This window comes from Larus michahellis, chromosome 15 (genome assembly GCF_964199755.1).
Source record: "Larus michahellis chromosome 15, bLarMic1.1, whole genome shotgun sequence".
In the NCBI taxonomy this organism is placed as follows: Eukaryota; Metazoa; Chordata; class Aves; order Charadriiformes; family Laridae; genus Larus; species Larus michahellis.
In genome coordinates, this window is record NC_133910.1 from 12876581 (window position 1) to 12896792 (window position 20212).

A 20212-nucleotide genomic window follows, 5' to 3' on the forward strand; every position below is an offset into this window, starting at 1 on the left:
ACGGGGCCCCCGCGGCCCCGGAACCCGAGCGCGGGGTCGCCGTTCCCCGCCGGGCCGGTGCGGCGCTGCGCGGTCCCGGTCCCGGCGTGGCTGGGGAGCGGCAGCCCCGGCCCGGTTGAGCCGCGTTTGCCCCGGGGTCGTGCCGCATGGCGAAGCAGAGCCCCGCGGCCGGCGGGAAGGGCGGGAGGAGGAGGAGGAGAAGGAGGAGGAAGGTCGGGAGCGGGGAAGCGGCGGCCGCGCCGAAAGGCCCCGACATGGCGGCGGCGGCGGCTCCCCCCCGCAGCCCCCGGGAGTTCTCCTCCAACTGGAAGGCGCTGCAGGAGGTGAGGGGGGCGTCGGGATGCGCCTGGGGACAGCCGGAGCCATCTGCCCCCAGGGGCATTGGGCCGGGGAAGGGGCCCGGGGCGGCCGCGGCCATGCTGCCCCTCTCTGCGTGCCGTCCCGTGGTGTAGGTGGTGATTTTTTTAAAAATAATAACCTTTACGCCAATAAGTAAAGTCGTGCGGGCAGGGATCTGGGATGTCCCGTTGCAGGTTATTCCCCTAAAGCCAGATAGAGAGTCCAGGGCCATTTAGCACTGAGACAGAATGCCAGGAGCCCTCAGGACCTCCAAAAACAGAGGGAAATAATCCTTCTTTCCTTTTGTTTTTTGTCTCTTTAGCTACTGAAACAAAAGGCAGACAGCTCCAACAAGTCTCTCTCTACGCGTCAAACAAACAGCAAAAAGAAGCACCCACTCAAGGCGGGCAATAGCCAAGAAGTCCCAGCCATCAATGGGAAGGGGAATGGGGAGAAGGCCAAATCCACAAGTAAAACGGACAATGGTTCTGCGAAAGACAATCCTCCTTCGGCAAAGCCGAAAGCCAAGAGGGTTGCAACAGATAAGAATTTAAATGGCACCAAAAGCAGTGGAAAAGGCTGCGAAGAAAAAAAGAAAAACGGCAATATTTTAAAGGAGAAAGGTGATATAAAACATAAGAGGAGGAAAGCTGAAGAGCAAGCGGAGCAGCAACCCAAAGAGTGAGTACTTCACGCATCGAACACCTGAGTATTTCCTTTCGGAAGTGTACCTCAGGAGCACCAACCAGTACATTCAAAACAGCTGCACTCTTCCAAACTAAATTTTGGGAGAAGTAAGATGCGTGCTGCCACTGCTCCTCAGATACAGAAACAAACTTGCCTAAGTGACAGTACTAGACTAATTTTCACAGAGCTGATTTCTTAATTTAAAAAATAAATAAGCTTTTCCTACACTATAAAGATTCAAGGCAGCTTTAAGACCGTTAAATGTAATTAAATCTGTACTTACTAGGGCTGAAATCTGGTTTGATGACGTCGATCCAAAAGATATCGAAGCAGCAATAGGACCTGAAGCAGCAAAAATTGCCAGAAGAAATCTTGGACTTGAACCAGGGCAATCCAAAGAGTCTGTGGAGCAGGTGCTGGTTAAAGAAAAGGCTTCTGAAGGGTGAGTGGCATTCCAGCGGGAAGGAATACAGCAGAGGCATTGAGATTATCTCCTAGTAACTGTGATTTGCAGGTACACAACGTAAGCTGACATCTCCCTGGGTCTGCTGACAGACAAACTGCTGAGTTTTTCCCGTTTGTATCAACGCGTGAACCTGGTGAATTCCACTGTGTGGTCCCTGTGCCAGAGGTGTCACCAAGCTGTCCTTTCTCTTTCAGGCTGACGCAGGCTGTAGCCATGGACTGTGAGATGGTGGGAGTGGGACCCAAGGGGGAAGACAGTATTGTGGCTCGCGTGTCCCTTGTGAACCAATTTGGAAAGTGCATTTATGACAAGTACGTCAAGCCTACAGAAGAGGTGACTGATTACAGAACAGCTGTTAGTGGCATACGCCCTGAGAATATAAATACAGGTAGGAGCTGGGGTTTGGTTTTTTTTCTGCAAAAATGTTCTTTAAGGAGGGAGAATTTAACAGGCTATCACAGAAGCCTCATCATCTGAGCCTGGATAAGCCTTAGACTTAATGAAAAACAAAATGAAATCTGAATGCTAAGAAAAATTGTGAGAAGTAGTCGTCTTTAGAGAGTGGTCGCTAATGCCCTAGAAGAAATTAAGTCATGGATTATGGTATGGGAATAATGGTAAGTACATTTCCTTTTAGTGCTGTCCTCTTGTAACAAGCAGAGGGTTTAGTGTACTGTACAAATTCATGTAACCGCAGGCCCAAGGATACAATTGCTTTCACCAAAAAATGCAGTGTTATAATTGTAGCTTGCTTAGTAGTCTGATGTGTCTAATGCAAAGTGTTTCCTTTGGTATTTTTAGGTGAAGATTTTCAAACCGTTCAGAAGGAGGTCGCTGACATCTTGCATGGAAGGATTTTAGTTGGACATGCTTTACGCAATGATCTAAAGGTACACGGCTGCAGATTTGTTATTTTGAAGACAAGGCTCCAAAAATTTAAGATTGATTAAATTTCTAATACATCTTTCTGGATCAGATGAACACACCTGAACTCCTAGAAACTACAGCTTTATCGCTCTTCCCTCAGTTTCTTGTCATTTCATGCTGCACCAAGTATAGCCCTAGTCACTTGCCCACTGAAGTTATTCCACTTCTAACCTGTGCTGCTAATAGCACTGATCTCCTACTGAAGAGCCAGGAAAGAAACAGAACGATGAAAAACTCTGCTGTTTGCATGCTTTGCTTAGCGCCCAAAGCTCGGCAGTCTGGTCATCGTTACAAGAGACAGGCATCATGTCATGCTGTACCAGCACTGCAGGTAGTCTCTGCAGGTGGTGCCTCCAGATTCATTTCTATTTCTTATGCAAAGTAGAACTGTGTTTCTTGAATCCAGCCATTGTCTGGATGATCTTGGTCTTGTCCATTCATGGTTTTGAACTATCTCTTATAATGGACGGAAGGAAACAGCAGGAAGTTGTACATTCAGCTGTATGAAGTTTTATGCAACAGTACACTCTGGACTGGAACTGTGATCTCTTCTAGGTCCTATTTCTTGATCATCCTAAGAAGAAAATACGTGACACGCAAAGATACAAGCCCTTCAAACAGAGGGTCAAGGTAAGAAACGGTTGGGAAGGTGCACCTCAATTAACCGAGTCCCAGCTGCTAGCTCTCTCCTCCTACACTTGCTTCTCTCTGACCCTGTTCCTTCTTTCCTACCTGAAACAGGGACGCCTGCTTTTTGTTCTTTGAAAATACTAGTCGACTTGAATGCTTACTTAGTGTTTGAAATACATCTGTAAGTTACTTAGTTCAGTACAAACATTACCAGTAATACCTGTGCACAAAATTCAGTGGCTCTCCCATTCTTTATCACTTGCATGGTCTTCATAACGCTTTTCTGGACAGCAAAATAAAACATTAGAGTTCCACTTACAGTAAGGCTTATCATCTTAATGGTATCTTTTCCGTAGTGATATAAAAACAGATGGCTTCAAGTTTCTGCTTAGACTGGTGGAGTAAAGGTTCGGATTATAGGGAGATATTTTAAGTTTCGTAACTATATAGTCAGGTTTTCTTTTTCACAACAAAGCACCCCAAACAGAAATCTTAGGGTTGTGGTAATACACATAAAATCCTCTCAGCAGTGCATGCATAGATCTCATAATTCATGAGGTATTCTTGCCAGTTCACCAGCAGAAGCTGAGATGTGCTATACTTTATTAAAGAATACACCTAAGCTAATATTTTTTTAAAAAAAAATATATATACACACACATATATTTATCAAGTAGTGCAAGACAGCATGATTCTATCTTTTCTATTTCTAGTCTGCACGGCCATCATTGAAACTGCTCTGTGAGAAACTGCTAAATGTTCAAGTGCAGACATCAGAGCACTGCTCGGTACGTATCTCATCAGAACATACATGTTTGGGTAGGTCAGTAAGGTACGACACATTAGCTCCAGGATCTGGGCTCAATTCAGAATGCTGTGGCTTCATTCGAATCTCGCAATGAAAGTTAGCAGGCTCTGCTTGGACACCAGCACGCAGCAGGATGCCATCTAAGCTTACTTACTGTTACGTGTCTCATGCCGCTTGGATTTTATCCTTATTTTCATAAACTTTTGCACAAGTCAACTCTATTCTGTTTAAATATTAATTCTTGTTATTTTAAGATCCCCAGGGGAAAAAAAGTAATTATAAAGTATCAACTGCTTACCTTAAAAGCAGCATTCTGCACTGTTGTACTACAGCAGGTGGGATAAAATAGCGTGAGAGCCAACTACTGAATCGCAGCAGTTAGTTCCGTTCTTTTGGTGGACAGGGGGATATAACAGGGGAATTGACTGAAGAAACAGGGGGAATTATGAGGGTATCCCCAAGATGCTGTATCAAGAGTATTTTTTCATGATGGCTTTCCAAGTCACGATCAGAAAGGGAAGTGCATAGCCTGGTGGTGGCCCATGCATTCTGAATGCATATTCATCCCCTTCCACTAGGCACAGAACCTAAAGCTAGAAAGAGATTATGAAATGTTAATTAAAAGGATGCATTAAAATGATAGAAGATTTAGCTGCTTCTTAACAAGAATGTTCTAAAGCCACGTCAGCTATGTTTCATTAACCCTCCTGTTCTGTTCTTTTAGATTCAGGATGCACAAGCAGCTATGAGACTGTATACCTTAGAGAAAAAGAAATGGGAAGCTGCTGTTAAGAACAAACCTAACAACAAAAATTGTAAAACTTGAATGGTTTTTTTATCTGCAGCGTTTGCTGGTTTCATGTCACATTCCAGGGCAAATGTAGAGGTAACTCTGAACTGACAGCAGCTACTTTGTAAAATCAATCAAAAGACAGTACTTCCTAACCTGGTACGTGAATGCTGCTGACAAGAATCCTGGTAATATCCCCTTTCTGGATGATACCTAAGCCTAATGCCCACTACTGTGTTTAAACAATACCTGTAACGCACACCTGCATTTGTGAAGTACTTCATCAGTTCGATTTCTGCAACGGATATACACACTGAATAAGTTTTAAAAAGTGGTTTTTAATTAAGATAGATGAAGGAAGAAACTGTCATTGCTTTGCTGAAATTCCCAAGACTAAAATCTTTATTTCAAATATTTTAATGTCTACAAAGTAAGGCGACTTCTTAATTATTGCTGTTAGTCTCACAGTTGTGGTATCTAAATCAACAGAATATGTAACTGTTTATGTATTATTAATGGCCCAACTTTAATCTTTCTGGTGAGAAAAATCTTTTAAAGTATTTCTGGAGGATCCAGACTTTCATATCTGAACCAGAAGTGAACAAGTCTTGTTCTTATACAAAAAGTTGTTCTTTTACTCCTGCAGTTTCAAAAGTGCTGAATCCACAAGGGTCGTTATCTCCTGGAGAGAAATGGGAGAATTGTCAAATACAAGTTTACCTTGTTGCTTCACTTATTTTTATATTCCTTTATTAATAAAAATGTTGTGTTTAATATAGGCCTTTAAAGTGAGTGGTGTTTTAAACATATGTGGAGTCTCATTCCTCAAAATCCAAAGCAACTGTAATTACTAGATTGAATATTAATGCTGTGATTTAAATAATCTAAATAGTTACTGGAAGGTAACAAGGAATGGGTTTCAGAGATTTAGCAGTTGCACATCACACACTGTACTGGCAGAAGAGCAGCGTTCTGGTCTCGTCTCTGCTGTCTCAACAGGGGACAGGGAACAACAAATTACATTCACAACAGAAGAGGGAGCTTTCTTCTCTTTTGTCATTTTTTTCTGCACTACCTTATAGCTGCATGTCCATTAAAGTGGTGCAGGCAATGCCTGCAGGAGACACGGAGGAACAAGTTTACATGCAGCTGTCTTTGAGGCAAATTAGGTAAGCAGGCTAACTGCGTAACTAAAAAAAGCAAAGTTATAAGACAAACCACTTTCATTGATTTGATGAGAACACTTGTAATTACTGGTTTCTTGACAGCAAGTCATTGCAAAGGAAATACTAGGGTAACACATTAAATAGCTTGAATAACTTTACTGTTTCTGGTGTTTCAACAGTTTATTCCTGTAAACTTTACCCTGTTTTAGTATGAAGAATGTAGTAAATTAATGCAATGCAGTGTCACAAGAGACCAGAACATAGGGTTGTGGGTTTTTTTTAAATTACAGCATAAAGCGTGAAGGAAAAAACCTTCCAACTACTTGTTTCCAGTAGTTAGAAATATTCTTAAAAACTCACTCTTCACCCCATATACATATAATTCTGTAAATTTTTGCACTATGTAATTCCAGATATTTGAGAGTGATGAAGTCCATAACCAGAAATAACGTACTAAGCATCCACCCTTTGTTATCACAGTGACTTCTACATACCATGCTAGATGGAAAAGAGCTTTTTATTTCAGACAGCAGTTCTTCCATTTTCTGGGACAGCATATTCGGCACAATGTCATCTGTAATGCAAATGAACAGAATAATTGCTGAAATGGTTTCGGCAGGAGCTAAAGTGGAGCAGGGAGGGGACAGATCTACACAAAGAGAAGGCCAGATGAGATGAAGTTACAACATTATAACGTCCGGGAGGCATTTATAATTATTCAAGAACAAGTGGGATAAACTCTTAGTTCCGATTTATCCTCCTTTCTCAGGTACACAGTAAGTCTCCTGAGAGCAACTAACACATCCCTGAGCAGCTGCTGTTATGGTTTTCTTTACTATCTTTTGGGGCTGGGGGAGAGGAAGAGACTTGACAAACACCACCATCATCTCACCATACTGAACCATCTCGTTAATCAGCATACAGATATATTCCACCACTTCTGGATCATCGAAGTGAAGGTGGTAGGCATATTTGATCAGGTTTATTCCACTGCCTTTTGGATCCATTATAAATCTCAAAGCTGATATTTCTGAAAGGGAGACAAACACTGCTAAGCTAAGTGGTAGCTGCAGACTGAATTATCTGCTTTCCAATCCCCTGCTCCAGCTAGCACTACCCATTATTTTCAGTCTTCCTAAAAGCTATTCTAAAGCATATCTGGGCAATAACTAGAAGACCATATACTCAGCTGACACCCTCATGCACAGCAGAAATGATATTTTAATGTTTATTGTTTTCACATTGATTGTGCATTTCCCTTTTACACAGTTGAAACAACTTCATCATAAAATAAGTACCAAAACACACTCTCAAGTTATTAATAGATCAGATTATGCTGATCTAGTACTTCTCATACATGCACGGTGGGTCCATGGGAAGAAAAAAATTCACACCTCCAATTTTACTAATTCCTTTTCCAGTCCTGCAAGAAAAGATTAATTTAGGAGAGCAGGTGTCAATCCCAATCCCATTATGAACTCTTGAACTACATAGAAACATCCACTTCTGAGCTCATTTGCAATTAATAAAAAAAAAAAGAATTGCTGAATGTTACCAGATAGCCTTAGAAGGCTTGCTAATGCCAGGCAGGCGTTCTTCACCAGCACTGGTCTTTCTGGGTTCATCCTGAGCGCATCCAGTAAAAGTGCTGTTGTGGGCTCATAGTCATTTTCGCTCAAGCAACCTTTAAGAAAAGAAAAAAAAGCAAAAAAAAAAAAAAAACACCCACACAACAAAAATCTCAAAACTTCAATATACTGAAAAACCTTTAAAATACTCATCAGCTTTTCAACTTCTGCCCCCTGTTTCTGGAACAACTTTTAAATTATGTGATAAAATTACAAAGAAAGCATGTGAAAACCTGCATTGCAGTAAAAAAATGCCAAATAAAGTCTTATCATGAGTTGATCCAGGGGTCTAGGAGAAACTTCCCACACATCTTCTATGTCAGGATTCCCTTTTGTTCTCCAAGCCAAAAGGAAGGGAGAGTCCTGAATACTCAACCTATTCTGCTGGTGGGTACTAGAAATGAAATTGCTTGGGGTGTTTTACTCTGCTCTTCCCACTGGAGCGATGGCAGAAGCGCAGGGCAATAGATAAACATATTCTTGCATGAGGAAGAAATAGGACAGAGTAGTACTGCGAGGATACATTCCTTAGTGCACACGATAGAGATTTGCGTTTTATTTTTTAATCTGAAATACTGTTCCAAATTTGCAAAGCAAACAGCATAAAAACAAACCTCCCAGGCCGCGCTGCACAACACTAATGCTGTGTTCATTGGAGTAACACAAATGGGATTTCTTGGTCTTAAGAGATAAGCCAGAGATAATGCTCTGCACAACAAGGTTCTTGTAGCCGCCCATTGTTACAGCGCCCATCAGCAGCATCTAGTTATATAATTGCTACGGCTCGTCAAAAATAGCTTCATTAGGGAGTGTCAGCGAGCAAGTGTAGGGAAGACTGGTTAAGAGGGATGCAAGTTCCTAACTCTGCTGCCATCTGCAGAGCCTGCTAAGGCCAAGCAGCCTGGATTTCAGGGATCACCACTGACAGACAGACGTGTTTGGCATACGAGCCTTCTCCGTGCACAAGGGACAAGGGGACTGGGAAAACACACCTTGGAGTGACAACGCCCATAGAGCCGAGCAAGCAGACTCCGTAACTGTTCCATTCCGGAGGTGCTCCTGAAGGACCGCAGAGGTAACAGGGACAGCACTTTTCATCACTGCTTGGTCCACGTTATTCTCTGAATTACCATAATGAAAAGGAAAGGCATCAAGCAGAATTACTTGATCAATTAATACTATCATAAGCACATTGGATGTCAAACTGTATCAGTAAAACCTTAATGCATGATGGCATTGGAGTAATGCAACATTATTTTAGTACGGACAACAGCAGAGGGAATGAACCTAATATGTACAAAAACAAATCGCATTTTACAGGACTAATAAAGAGTATCGTTTATTGCAGAAAGCTGAACTTCTCCAAGAACTAGTTTTCTCTGCCATTCAAATTGTACATGGAGATCACAGCAAGAAACCTCCAAAAGTAGCCACCTTTCTGACAGAATACGGTCTGCAGGATGGCTATTTAGCTGGTCACATAAATCAAGTGGGTGGTTTGTTGCGCAGAAGGAATAAAACACACAAAGTGCAATCGTGCACATTTTGTGCTTTCAGCCTTCCTTGATGATTAGAACACCATACACTTACACAAGAACATGTCAGAGAAACAAATCCCCTAAAAAACTCCCAGTGTGGTCTCATGAGAAGGGGTCATCTCAAGCAACCACCCATGGCTCTCCAACACTGTGGGGATGATGCTGGTTTAGTTCTAAGGCAATGGGAAGAGCACACTTGCCACCTTGTCAATCACAATTCTTTTGGAAAAGCGATTCTCTAGGAGATGTCCAACTCAAGATTTAGCCCAGTGCTGCCAAGAGAAGTGTGATGCAAAGAAATAAGATGCTATTCATTCCAAATGCTGTTCTGATACCTAATCTAATATGCTGCTTGCACTGCACTTGCTCTGCTAAGCGCGGAGCAAAACTACGCGACTGACAAAGCAGAAACGTGCCTGTACCCTTTTGTTTCTGACAGCCTTCATAAGACATATCTTGGCCTAAACACTAAAGATTTGACTTTGACACCTTATCACAAAAAGGGTTGCTAAAAAGTCTAGATTAGTTTTTAGTTTTATCTCACTTAACTCTGGATCACTTAAAAGTTATTCTAGTAGTGCTCTGGAGACAGCTCTCCAGAACGGGAGAAAGAAGAACAAACCACTCCCAGCAACAGGAATGTGTGAACTCAATTAGGCACAATACCTGCTGCCTTTCAGTCACATGAACCCAGGCACAATACTTGCTGTGTTTAACTTACCACTCGCAGCCAAGCTCCAGAGAACTCCACAGCAAGAGAGGCAGATCTGTTCATTACGAAGAAAATTTCTTAAAATTGACAGAAGGTCTGGAATTACTCCAACTTTCCTTAGATTCTCTGCAGCAACTCCTGAAAAACACAGAAAAAGAAATTCTATACAATCTGCTATTTTTGTCCCACTCGCTGTTCTCGCAACGGACAGCACTACTAACCATATTTAAACAGTGATTACAAACCAGTAACATGATACCATCAGCTGGACAAAAGAAAGTAAGAGAACAGACTAAATTCTTTAACAAAATGCACCTGAGCATAGTGTTTGGCACAAGCGACCCTTTCAAATGGATGTTTACCCACCCTTTTTCATTACAGCCCTGAGATTTAGGGCAGAAAAGGAACTGAAAGGGTATACAGTACTATTTTTCAAATGTTTGCAGTTTAGCAATTCAAGTTACCTCAGCTTCAGAATTAGGGAACGCTGTTTAAAAATAGTTTGGTCTTAGATGGTAAGTTTATCTGTACATGAAACTTGGTACTTTTTTTTTTTTAAGATTATCCCCTTGCTGCTAAATACTTCTGTGACCATTTATAAAAACAATCTTCTGATGACTGCTGAACTGACACTGAAAACAAGTAAAAATTACTATAAATATTTGGCAATTACAATCTCAGGAGAAAAAAAACAAAGTAGCAAAATTAGGTAGAATGGTTTCAATTCACCATGGCACAGACAGAAATAGAATCCAGGTTCTATGCCCTCATTTTCCCAAGGGCTACTATTTGCACAGTTTGTGCTTGCTTCCAAAACAAAATTAAATACAGGACCACTCTAATAGATATATTTTTGTAAGCACCTGAAGCCTCTGCAGTATGTCTTATACTTTCAGGAGTGTTATCTTGCCAGTATCTAGTCAATCTTACCAATATTACCACTGTTACACTAATACCTACAGACATCCACATCTCTCAGTGAAGACATGAGTTCTGCATTATATCTTGGATTAGATTATAAAAGTAGAAATGTAGGAATGTTCCCCTAAAATGAACAAGGCGACCCACCACTGGCTGAAATCATCATCAATAACGTGCAGACTAACGAAAGTAACTCTTCATTTTCAGAGTGTTGTCTCACTGTCTCTAACAGAGAGCTGGTCACATTCTCATCCAGGGCCACCACCACATCCTGTTCTAGAGCTGTCAAAAGTAAACATTTGAACAGAACACAGATTTCAGTGGCTTTGAATGAAGTCTGAACCCCCTGATGTCAGCACATATAAAACATTCAATTAACAGCATTTCTTCACATAACATATCCAAAAGTTACTTTCAGTTTTCTTTTTCTGAAACACAATTCTTGCTATTTTCAAGCTGTTATCATTATCAGGTGTTACTGGGGTAAATTGCCAAGAAAATGACAGCAAGGACCACACAAGAGACCAAAAAACACTTTTATGGTTTGAAAATCAAATACCAGAACACTGAGAGTCTCTTATTTATACATTCTAGCAACGCTCTACATAACATGAAAACAAACTTGGTAGCCTAAGACAAGCGGCCTGTATTTAAAATTAACACCAAATTCACATATGCCAGTCCTGAAGAAAGTCCATGAGAATTCAGACTCTTATTAAAGCTGTTTAAATTCCTCTACTGCTTTAAATTTGTTTCCTAAAATCACCACTGAACCTATTTCAAACCTTATCTACTACGTCTAACTTCACAAGAAATAGAATGTACTACCCAGCGTAAGTTGGAAGTCTTATGACTGTACCTTGACTAAGGATTTCAAGCAATAAACTGCAACCATCTACTTGTATCTTGAGAGAATCTGCGTGAGTCTTCATGGCAAAAGTGATCAATTCCGTGAACGTTAGCAAGTAGGGCAATGCTGCAGGGAAAAAAGAAGATTTGAGATAACATTCAGTTACACAGCTTAGAATGCTCAGTGGTTATCTATACTCCAAAACACAGGAGTTCCAGTTTCAAATAAATTTGAGTCCCTATGGGTAACGTGATACAGCAGAACAACATTCCTGAATCAAAGAGAACAAAATGGAAGTACAGATGGAACAATACAGAGTGAATTTTGTAGTCTCTATGGGAAATGTCTCTTATTAAAGACAAAAAAAAGCTATGCAAGCTAAGTGCAGCCAGCAGCTTCCTCATTAAGTCACACCGGCATTGTTCACTGGGCATGAAGCAAGTTGGGGGGGTAGAACATTGTGCATGAGTCCAAAACCACGCTTTTCAGAACCTGTGGGGGGAAGTATTTCACCAGATCTCTTAGTTCTAAGAAGACTGTGAGTTTTTGCAATAGCTAATACAGCTATTCAGTGTAACCACAAATACACGGTAAAATGTTGAGAAAAAAAAAATGTTTTTTAGGGATCCATTTTGAGCACCTTCAAAGATCTGCGCATCAGTCACAGCAAGCCATGGTGCAGAAGCGCTAATCAAGTCAGATGTGTTCATGGCCTTGTATCACTGTCAATAGGTTTGGAATGAGAAATGACAAAGACACGTTGATTTTGTTATTGATAAATCAAAGCCCACTGTATTACTGAGTAAAGACTTCTTCATGAACAGATCTGAAGATACAGGTAACTCTAAGGAAAAAACCAAATTATTCTTTTTCCTTATCAATTACAGTTATGAGCACCCCTGTGTTTTAACATCTAAGCCAATGCCAGCATTAAAATGCTACCACTACCAAATGGTAGTGCGTTTTATAACTGAGTTAACACGGTGCTTTGAAAATACTAATCTTGATCTGAAAGAGTAGTCTGAAAAATGTGCAGATGCTGGGAAAAAATACACAGTCTTCACTCACGCAGCTTTACTGGACACACAGAACACAGACACACGTAGCTTCCTTTTGCTCTATCAGTTTTATAGCCCTAGGCATTGCCTGCAAGTTGCCCAAACACTGATATGAATTACCTTCTTCAAATGTCAGTTTGCCAATTCACCTTGGTTCCAATTAAAATATCAGTAAATTTTTTTTCCAGTGCCCGTTTTTCTTACCCAGCAAAACAGCTGCTGTTCAACATAAGCATTTACAAAACAAGCATCAACACAGTCACATCAACTAATGGTCTATTCCAGTACGTTACAAAAATGAGAAATAGCATGAGAACAATTTCATTCTTATTTATTTTCATAAGAATTTTTTTCCTCTTCCTATCATCTCAAGATGTAAGAAAAGAGCAGAATAAATACATAAATAAATTAGTGCCTTACCACTTTTATCTCTTACAAAGCTGGCAAGGAGCTGAATGGCTTTATCCTGTGCTGCTTCTATATCCCAGAAAGCCTGCATGAATTCTACATAAACCAAGAAAATTCTTCTGTTTGATACAAACACTTAGAAAAAGCACTAAAATTTTCTGTTTTGTGCAAGATGTGAATTCATATAAATTAAAATAATATAATTTGTGATTGTTGAAAAGAGAAAAACTTCTCCCCTAATGCATCAAATATTTTAATATTACAAAATATTATGATTCACCTCTATAATCTAAGTTTTTGGTATTATATATTTTGGAGACCTGATGGAATATTAAATCAGGGCAGGGCTATGCATTAAATGGATTAAATTTAAATGCATTATTCCAATAGCCTTTCCAGATGAAAAGAATATCTTCCTTACTCAGAAGGAAAATAACGGAACAGGTCCTTTGTTGGCATAAGCTGGCAAACATGTTAGAAGGCCAACAAAGTGGGGCTCCCTGATTTTCTAAGAATGATTTCTGACTCCATTTCACTTCTGCAGTCGGTATGGCTGGTAAGATTACCAGTTATAGAAAAGGATGCAGAGTGATCCTTCCTCCAAATAGCATCCCATTTTATTTCAAGTAAAATGAATGCCCAACAATTCATTTTCAAGTAGAATATATGCTGACTGGAAAACATATGAGTTTATTTCCTACGAAAATCACCATAATATTAATCTTACTTTCCTTATTACCTAGAACACTTTCGATTCCTCCCTCAAGGAGTGTATCTATTATTCTAGGAGACAAAGACTTTTTCAGTTTTACTGAAGAGGCACGAGCAACAGTCAGGCATTCCCTAATAAATGGAACATCAGTCAGATCCCTAGAATTACAAGAGAGAAAAGCAGCACCAATGAGTTAGAACTGGTAAGTTAGAAAAAAAAATTTCTACAGGCTTTGTTTCATTTTGATATAAAAAGCTAGTAATACTTCTTTGAAGACTGGGTTATTTTTGACAGAACTTAAGCAATTTACTTCAAAACGGCTAATGAAATAACTTACAGTGGAGAAGCCATGCTTAGGCTTCAAGTTAATGGCTTATAAAATTGTGTACAATATGAATTTATAATCTTCAAAAAAGGACATCTACACGTATCAGAATGCCACTTCTGAATGAACACCAAATCTTTGACTTTCTTAATAACTCAATTTGTCAAGGCAGTATATCAGCAATCTTAACTCAATCTCTTTTAAAGAGTAGCTAACACTCCCATCTTTGTGACGGTAGGTGAGGTTTAGGACAAAAAATAAAGGGAAAGCATCCAGAGCTCACTCTGTTGTGGGTCTCATGCTGGGCTCAATCTGTAGCATCATAAGTAGAATTGGAAATAAAGGCAAAGAGCTGTTATCTCCATTTTGTGTTAGTGCCAGAACTCCCTCAAGGCGGCTGGTATCCTGTCTGATGTTCTGCAGTAATGAAGTTATCTCTTCTGCCTGTAAAGAGTAAGTAACAGTAGAGCTTTCACACGCTTGTTTAGAGATATCCTGGTGGGCAAATGACATTTTAAATCTATAATAAAACATTATTACATACATTCAGAACAAAGCAGGTCATCATGTCCAGTAGAATACAGCCTAGAGACCAGATGTCAGATTTCTCAGTAAAAGAAAAACCAAATGTTTCTGGAGCCATCCAAGACTTGCTATCTGTTGAAATAAGAATCATATGGTAACATTGCTGACACTGTACTATACAGTTTTTGCTTGCACATGCATGAACTGCAGGCAATCATTTTACATCTAAAAATAATTTAGAGATATTCTGCAGAGATCAGACAATTTTTACTGGTGATATGCCACAAAAGACTAAGAAACATGCTCTAACTAATGAACAATTTTCTAAGTTGTTACGGCATATGTATCAAGCTAAAAGGATTCCAGCTGTATCTGTTGCAGAGTTCCGAGACTCACAGACACATCATCCCCCTGTACTCAGCACTGGTGAGGCCCCACCTCGAGTACTGCGTTCAGTTTTGGGCCCCTCGCTACAGGAGGGACATTGAGGTAGTTGGAGCGTGTCCAGAGAAGGGCTACAAAGCTGGTGAGGGGCCTGGAGGACAAACCTTATGAGGAACGACTGAGGGAGCTGGGGTTGTTTAGCCTGGAGAAGAGGAGGCTGAGGGGAGACCTTATCACCCTCTACAACTACCTGAAAGGAGGTTGTAGAGAGATGGGGGCTGACCTCTTCTCCCTGGTGACAAGTGATAGGACAAGGGGAAATGGGTTCAAGTTACGTCAGGGGAGGTTTAGATTAGATATTAGGAGACATTTTTTCACTGAAAGGGTTATTAAACATTGGAATAGGCTGCCCAGGGAGGTGGTGGATTCACCATCTCTGGAGGTGTTTAAAAAAAGGGTAGATGGGGCACTGAGGGACATGGTTTAGAAGTGGCTCTTGTCAGGGTAGGCTAAAGGTTGGACTCGATGATCTTAAAGGTCCCTTCCAACCTCAACAATTCTATGATTCTATGATTCTATCTATAGTTTTCAATTGTGAACACAGTTAATGCTGCAGTCAACTGCCTATGAATGTACCATTCATACTTCAGTAGACAAATAGTACAACGCAGAGAAAGGGCAGGGAAGATAATTTTTTTCCTCTTTGGCTGATTTTACTCTGAGAACTAAAAATATTAACCATAAGTGAATCTTTTAAACATAAAGTAAAAAAAAAAAAGTAAAACAAGTATCTACTTTCTTCCACTCTTATTTTCCATTTCATCTCATCTGTCATAAGTGTTTCTGTACTGAAGTCGCTAAGCATGAAGGATGCTTCACCAGTCACAAGAATGTTTGACGGCTTGAGATTTCTGCAACACAAATATTTTCTGTCAGCCTGTGAAATCAGAGTCTAATGCTACATAACTACAGGTTCCCAGCCTCCTCACACATCAGAAGGTTTGGGGTATTTTGGGGGGAGAGTAGATGGAGTGGTGGTGAGGGGTCTGGGTTTTTTTTTGTTTGTGGTTTTTGATTATTTTTTTTTTATATAGAAGTGATAATCAAGTGCAATACAATTATTTTCTTCTATTACTGTGAAATGCTTTAAAATTTGTGATTGTGACACAAATTTATCCGAATATGGAATGCAATGGCTGTCTCTTACTTTAGATACACCAAGTATACCTTGTCCATCACAGCCACCAAAATGTATGCATTTACAGATACGGTCAGTATCCTAATATTAAAATTAGTATTAGATTTTTAGCACAAACAACAAAAAACAAACAGAGAGAACACCTTGCTCAAATGGATAATCCTAGAAAAAACTCAAGAAACAGATGATCTCAGAAGTCACAGAAAATGAATCTATATACGAAGTCTGGAATTTCTACCTCCTACTCGCCCTTTTGGAACTGTAAAATTCCCTGCCTCCAAGCAGCTGTGCTGAACCAACAGTCACTGCAACGAACAATGACCTATCAGACAAAGAGAACAAGATTTCCACTCACCTGTGGAAAATATTTTGTTTGTGTATATAAAACAAAGCATCCACCATCTGTCCCAGGAACTTCAGAATCACCTGTTGAAGGAAATATACATGAAAGTCTAACAAACAGAATAACTTCCAAATATCTTTTGGAAGATAGCTTCTAAAACCACCCTTCACTAAAACACTGTGCTTCCAATATTTTGGGGAGGACTTTGAGAAAGAGGGAATACAAGGGAAAAAATATAAAAGCAGTGAGAGACTGTCAGTTCAGTCAGATGCCTCTTCTGTACTTTTTACCACGTCTGTTATTTTTTCTGACTTCTGCCTTTTTTCCTTGATTACAGATGAAAGATCTCCTTGGCCCGAGTGCTGCATTACCAGACAGAGGAACAGAGATGATATCTGTAATAAAACATTACATCAAAATTGTCTAATTGTTCGCAGGTAATAACATATCCAGTAAGAGAGATAAAACCGAGCACTTGGCCAAACCGATGGGTGTGATGTTCACCAATACCAAGGTGTTCCAAGATGATTAATCTCTCCCAGAGGAGACAATAATTACTTTTTTTTTTTATTAAAAATACAGCATGTTTGTTGTTTTTTAAAAGAAACACAAAACATTATCAAGCATCTTATCCGAAGCCATATGGGACAATTCAAGTCAAATATACATCCGTAAAATCAACACAAATTTTGCTTGAGCACTGAATAAAACCTGCAAATAAGTAAGTCAGGGCTTTCAGCTTCCTATAGTCTCCCTATAAAAGGGTTTTCATGCGAACATGAAAATCAGTATTGCACACTCATTCACATCAGAATCCGTGAGTCAGGGTGCAATACTGCCATGTGATGGACTCCAATCCATGTATCTTCACAGCTTTTCAGCATGTTTATTCAGGAGTTAAAAAAGCAGGTTTGTTTCAAATCTCACCTCATTATCCCAAGTCACAAACAATTCCTGGTAAGCACAGATGTTTGAATGATGAAGTTTTAGCAAATCCATTGCCTGCATAGGTTTAAAAAAAAAAATAAACAGAGAGAGCTTTCGAAATAGCTATACAGTCCTTCCCACTGAACAGGACCTTAAATAATATCCTAAGCCAGTTCTGACTTGTTCATGTTGCATGTTTGATCAAATCCTTTCAATGTGCAAGCTCTGTTATATATTTGCATGTACAAGTGTCAAGTTAAGGAAAATATTTCAGCAAGACTCTACTAAATGTAATGCCAGAACAGCCTTGTAAGATTGAAGGATATAACTGATCCTTAGGGAGATGATACGTAAACAACCCTCTTCATCAGTTCCTAACATCCAAACCTGAAAACACATCTTAGAATATGAAAGACAAGATGATTTTTCTAGTGTAGACGTTATTTCCAGTAATCCCTATGCAAGCTCGAACCGCAGAAAATATGATGACATTAGTGAGATGCTTATCTCCTTGACACTGGTTTCCGTACGGGGCTCTAACAATTACTTTAACAAATTTGCTGATGATGTGAAAGGTAAAAGGAATTCAACTCACCCTCCTATAGTTGTGTTTGTGGTTGTGCAGACACCAGAGAAAAACTAAGAAGAGCCACACTCCCAGCTGGCACAACTGCATTTATTTCAATAGATATGTACATCAACAGAAAAACTGAATCAAACTCTATCAGTAAAGCCAGTCTCAGTGCCTAAAGAGGTCACCTCTCCTGAGTAGGATGAAGCACCTGTACAGACATGTATTCTCATTGATTTTCAACTGCAGACGTCATGCATACTGGAAACGGTGAGACTAATCCATCAGGTGTTACTCCACATATTTTGTGGAAGCAAATTGTGCTATTTTAATAGTATTTCTGATGTTGCATGTTACCTGAGGTATTGAAACAAGTTTGCACAAAATTGTAAAGGCAGAAAACTAGTCAAATAATTCACATCAAAAAATGTCCATCTCTAAGAAATTAATACATAATGAAATATGTTAACTAGAAATCGAGTTATTAATAATAAACTATAAAGAGACTAAGGTTCTCCTTCAGCTTAAAGGCCAAAAGGATGAGCTTTGCTCTTTGTCTTCATCACAAAACAAATACAAACCCTGAAAAAGGGCTATCCTCTGATAAGAGCTATCCATTTGAATATACATAATCAAATACAGGAACAATTAATACAAAATCCTGGCCTGAGCTCAAGCAGAAGGCAGGGAGAACACCCCTCAGTCCTACCTGATTTACATCTTGACTATTTACTTAGTTAATCCTTGTAGATAAAAGACTTTGTTCTGTTAAGACTTTGGTCTTTGTAAGCAAGGTAGTAAAGAAAAACTGCACTGATACCTCCTTCAAGGCCTCATTTGCTTGGTTTTCTTCAATGCATTCAACCTGCACCAAACAAAATACAAGGATGAGATTGTAATATAGATACAGCCAAACTTTAAGCCAGAACAATCTTGCCAAAATGACTGGAACTGCAAATTGTGTGTGAACTAGCATAAATTTTCAATGATAGCTCCAATGTCTAATGTTTGGAGCTGTCTTGCTGTTGGGAGATGGCCAGAAACAGGGCTTTAAATGAGCCCGCAACAGCTAGCCAGTCTTTCTCCTGCATGGTCAAAGTAGCAGTAAGCTAAGATGAAAACACACTGGATGGCCCTAAATAAGCCGCTCCTCTTTCCCCATTTCTAACCTCAATACTCTGATAAACTGATCTGAATCTTCTTATTTCCAAACAGCAGCACAGTAAGATGTAAGCCTACTCTTACCCAGTGGCCAAGCTGCCTAACATGTTTGTATCTGTTTCTGTCAGAATGGCCCATACAGATGACAAACGTGCTAATGGACTCTTGTTTTCCTAGCAACCACTCTCTCACCTGCTTTATTATATATTTATTCTCCGCACCCTTTTCCGTTTTCAATTCAACTACCAGCATAGTGCCCAGCGCTCCAGGCTGGAGCTGCTCCAGCACCTGCAAAGCAAAGGAGAGACACTCATCTTTAAGAAGTGGAACAACCAAGGCAGAAAATCCCTTCAAACCACTTTCCCACAGACACCCTCCACACAGCACACACCTCCAGTCCAGCAGCAGGATCACAGGCACCCCCATCTGCACCCCAACTCCAGAGACACACAGGCCTTCCCCTCCAGGACATTTCCCCTCACTTCCCCCCTGCTGACCACAAAACCCTCATCTCCCCAGGGCCATCCACAACCCAGCAGTTCCCTCCCTAGGGCCTTGTAGGCCCCTTTCTCAGAGCAGCTTACACCCTCACCAAGGCCACACATTCCCTCCTCAGGGCCACCTGCCCGCACTCCAGGCCTATGCGCCCCCCCAGGGGTACCTACACCCCCTCCCAATGGTCGTGTACTACCCCCGGGGGTACCTACGCCCCCTCCCCTAGGCCACAGACCCCTCCCCAGAGCCATATACCACACACACACACCCAGCACCACCCACACCACCCTACAGCACCGGGAAGGGCCTGGCCCTTCTAGCAGCACCTCGTATTTCTCCATGATGGGACAGGGCCTAGCCTCCCGCTGATGCCTGGAGGGACCCCTAGGGCAGGGGCGAGAGCAGCCCCTCAGCCATCAGCAGCAGGCGTAGGGCAGAGAAGGGGCGTTTCCCCTTTCTTACACTTTCAGACCAAAAAACCGCCGTTACAAGCCCCTGGGGCAGGGACAGAACGGGGGATGAAACGGCCACCCCACACCCGCCTCGCGTCCCTTCACCGTAGAGACGAAAAGGGGGCGGGCGGGCGCTTTCAGTGCGCGGCGTGGGAGGGGCGTGTCCGCCCCGCCCTCCCCGGTGCCACCGC

General features: G+C 40.9%; 2 protein-coding genes across 5 annotated transcripts; one reads left to right on the forward strand and one right to left on the reverse strand.

The window, feature by feature from the left end:
- The first annotated feature begins 2 nt into the window (after positions 1-2).
- On the forward strand, positions 3-5421 carry REXO4 (REX4 homolog, 3'-5' exonuclease). The gene is made up of 8 exons (XM_074608487.1): positions 3-323; positions 662-1020; positions 1313-1468; positions 1687-1880; positions 2294-2382; positions 2975-3049; positions 3763-3837; positions 4582-5421. The coding sequence occupies exons 1-8, from the start codon at positions 147-149 to the stop codon at positions 4681-4683; spliced, it is 1227 nt and encodes a 408-aa protein (XP_074464588.1). The 5' UTR covers positions 3-146; the 3' UTR covers positions 4684-5421.
- STKLD1 (serine/threonine kinase like domain containing 1) lies at positions 3761-20132 on the reverse strand. Of its 4 annotated transcripts, none has more exons than XM_074608484.1 (19): positions 19896-20130; positions 19267-19362; positions 18734-18778; positions 17343-17417; positions 16706-16810; positions 16428-16498; positions 15670-15785; positions 14510-14622; positions 14249-14409; positions 13668-13798; positions 12941-13024; positions 11472-11588; positions 10760-10894; positions 9701-9829; positions 8434-8562; positions 7369-7497; positions 6706-6843; positions 6308-6387; positions 3761-4450 (listed from the first exon to the last, which is right to left on the reverse strand). In XM_074608484.1, the coding sequence occupies exons 1-19, from the start codon at positions 19908-19910 to the stop codon at positions 4445-4447; spliced, it is 1875 nt and encodes a 624-aa protein (XP_074464585.1). In that variant the 5' UTR covers positions 19911-20130; the 3' UTR covers positions 3761-4444. The 4 variants fall into 4 exon arrangements, with proteins under 4 accessions (XP_074464585.1, XP_074464584.1, XP_074464586.1 ...); XM_074608483.1 differs by lacking the exon at positions 3761-4450 and adding an exon at positions 5020-5329; XM_074608485.1 differs by lacking the exons at positions 3761-4450; positions 16706-16810 and adding an exon at positions 5025-5329 and having other exon boundaries at positions 19896-20132.
- Positions 20133-20212: the final 80 nt, after the last annotated feature.

What these genes read in the sequence shown, in the direction of transcription:
- REXO4 (XM_074608487.1), top strand. Translation starts at nt 147, where the DNA reads ATGGCGAAGCAGAGCCCCGCGGCCGGCGGGAAGGGCGGGAGGAGGAGG. An exon ending in AAAGAAAAGGCTTCTGAAGG is followed by an intron (nt 1,469 to 1,686) that starts GTGAGTGGCATT and finishes TTTCTCTTTCAG; the next exon opens with GCTGACGCAGGCTGTAGCCA. An exon ending in CCCTGAGAATATAAATACAG is followed by an intron (nt 1,881 to 2,293) that starts GTAGGAGCTGGG and finishes TGGTATTTTTAG; the next exon opens with GTGAAGATTTTCAAACCGTT.
- STKLD1 (XM_074608483.1), bottom strand. An exon ending in GAAAATAAGAGTGGAAGAAA is followed by an intron (nt 14,623 to 15,669) that starts GTAGATACTTGT and finishes TTATTTCAACAG; the next exon opens with ATAGCAAGTCTTGGATGGCT. An exon ending in CTGGAGCTTGGCTGCGAGTG is followed by an intron (nt 8,563 to 9,700) that starts GTAAGTTAAACA and finishes ATGGTAATTCAG; the next exon opens with AGAATAACGTGGACCAAGCA.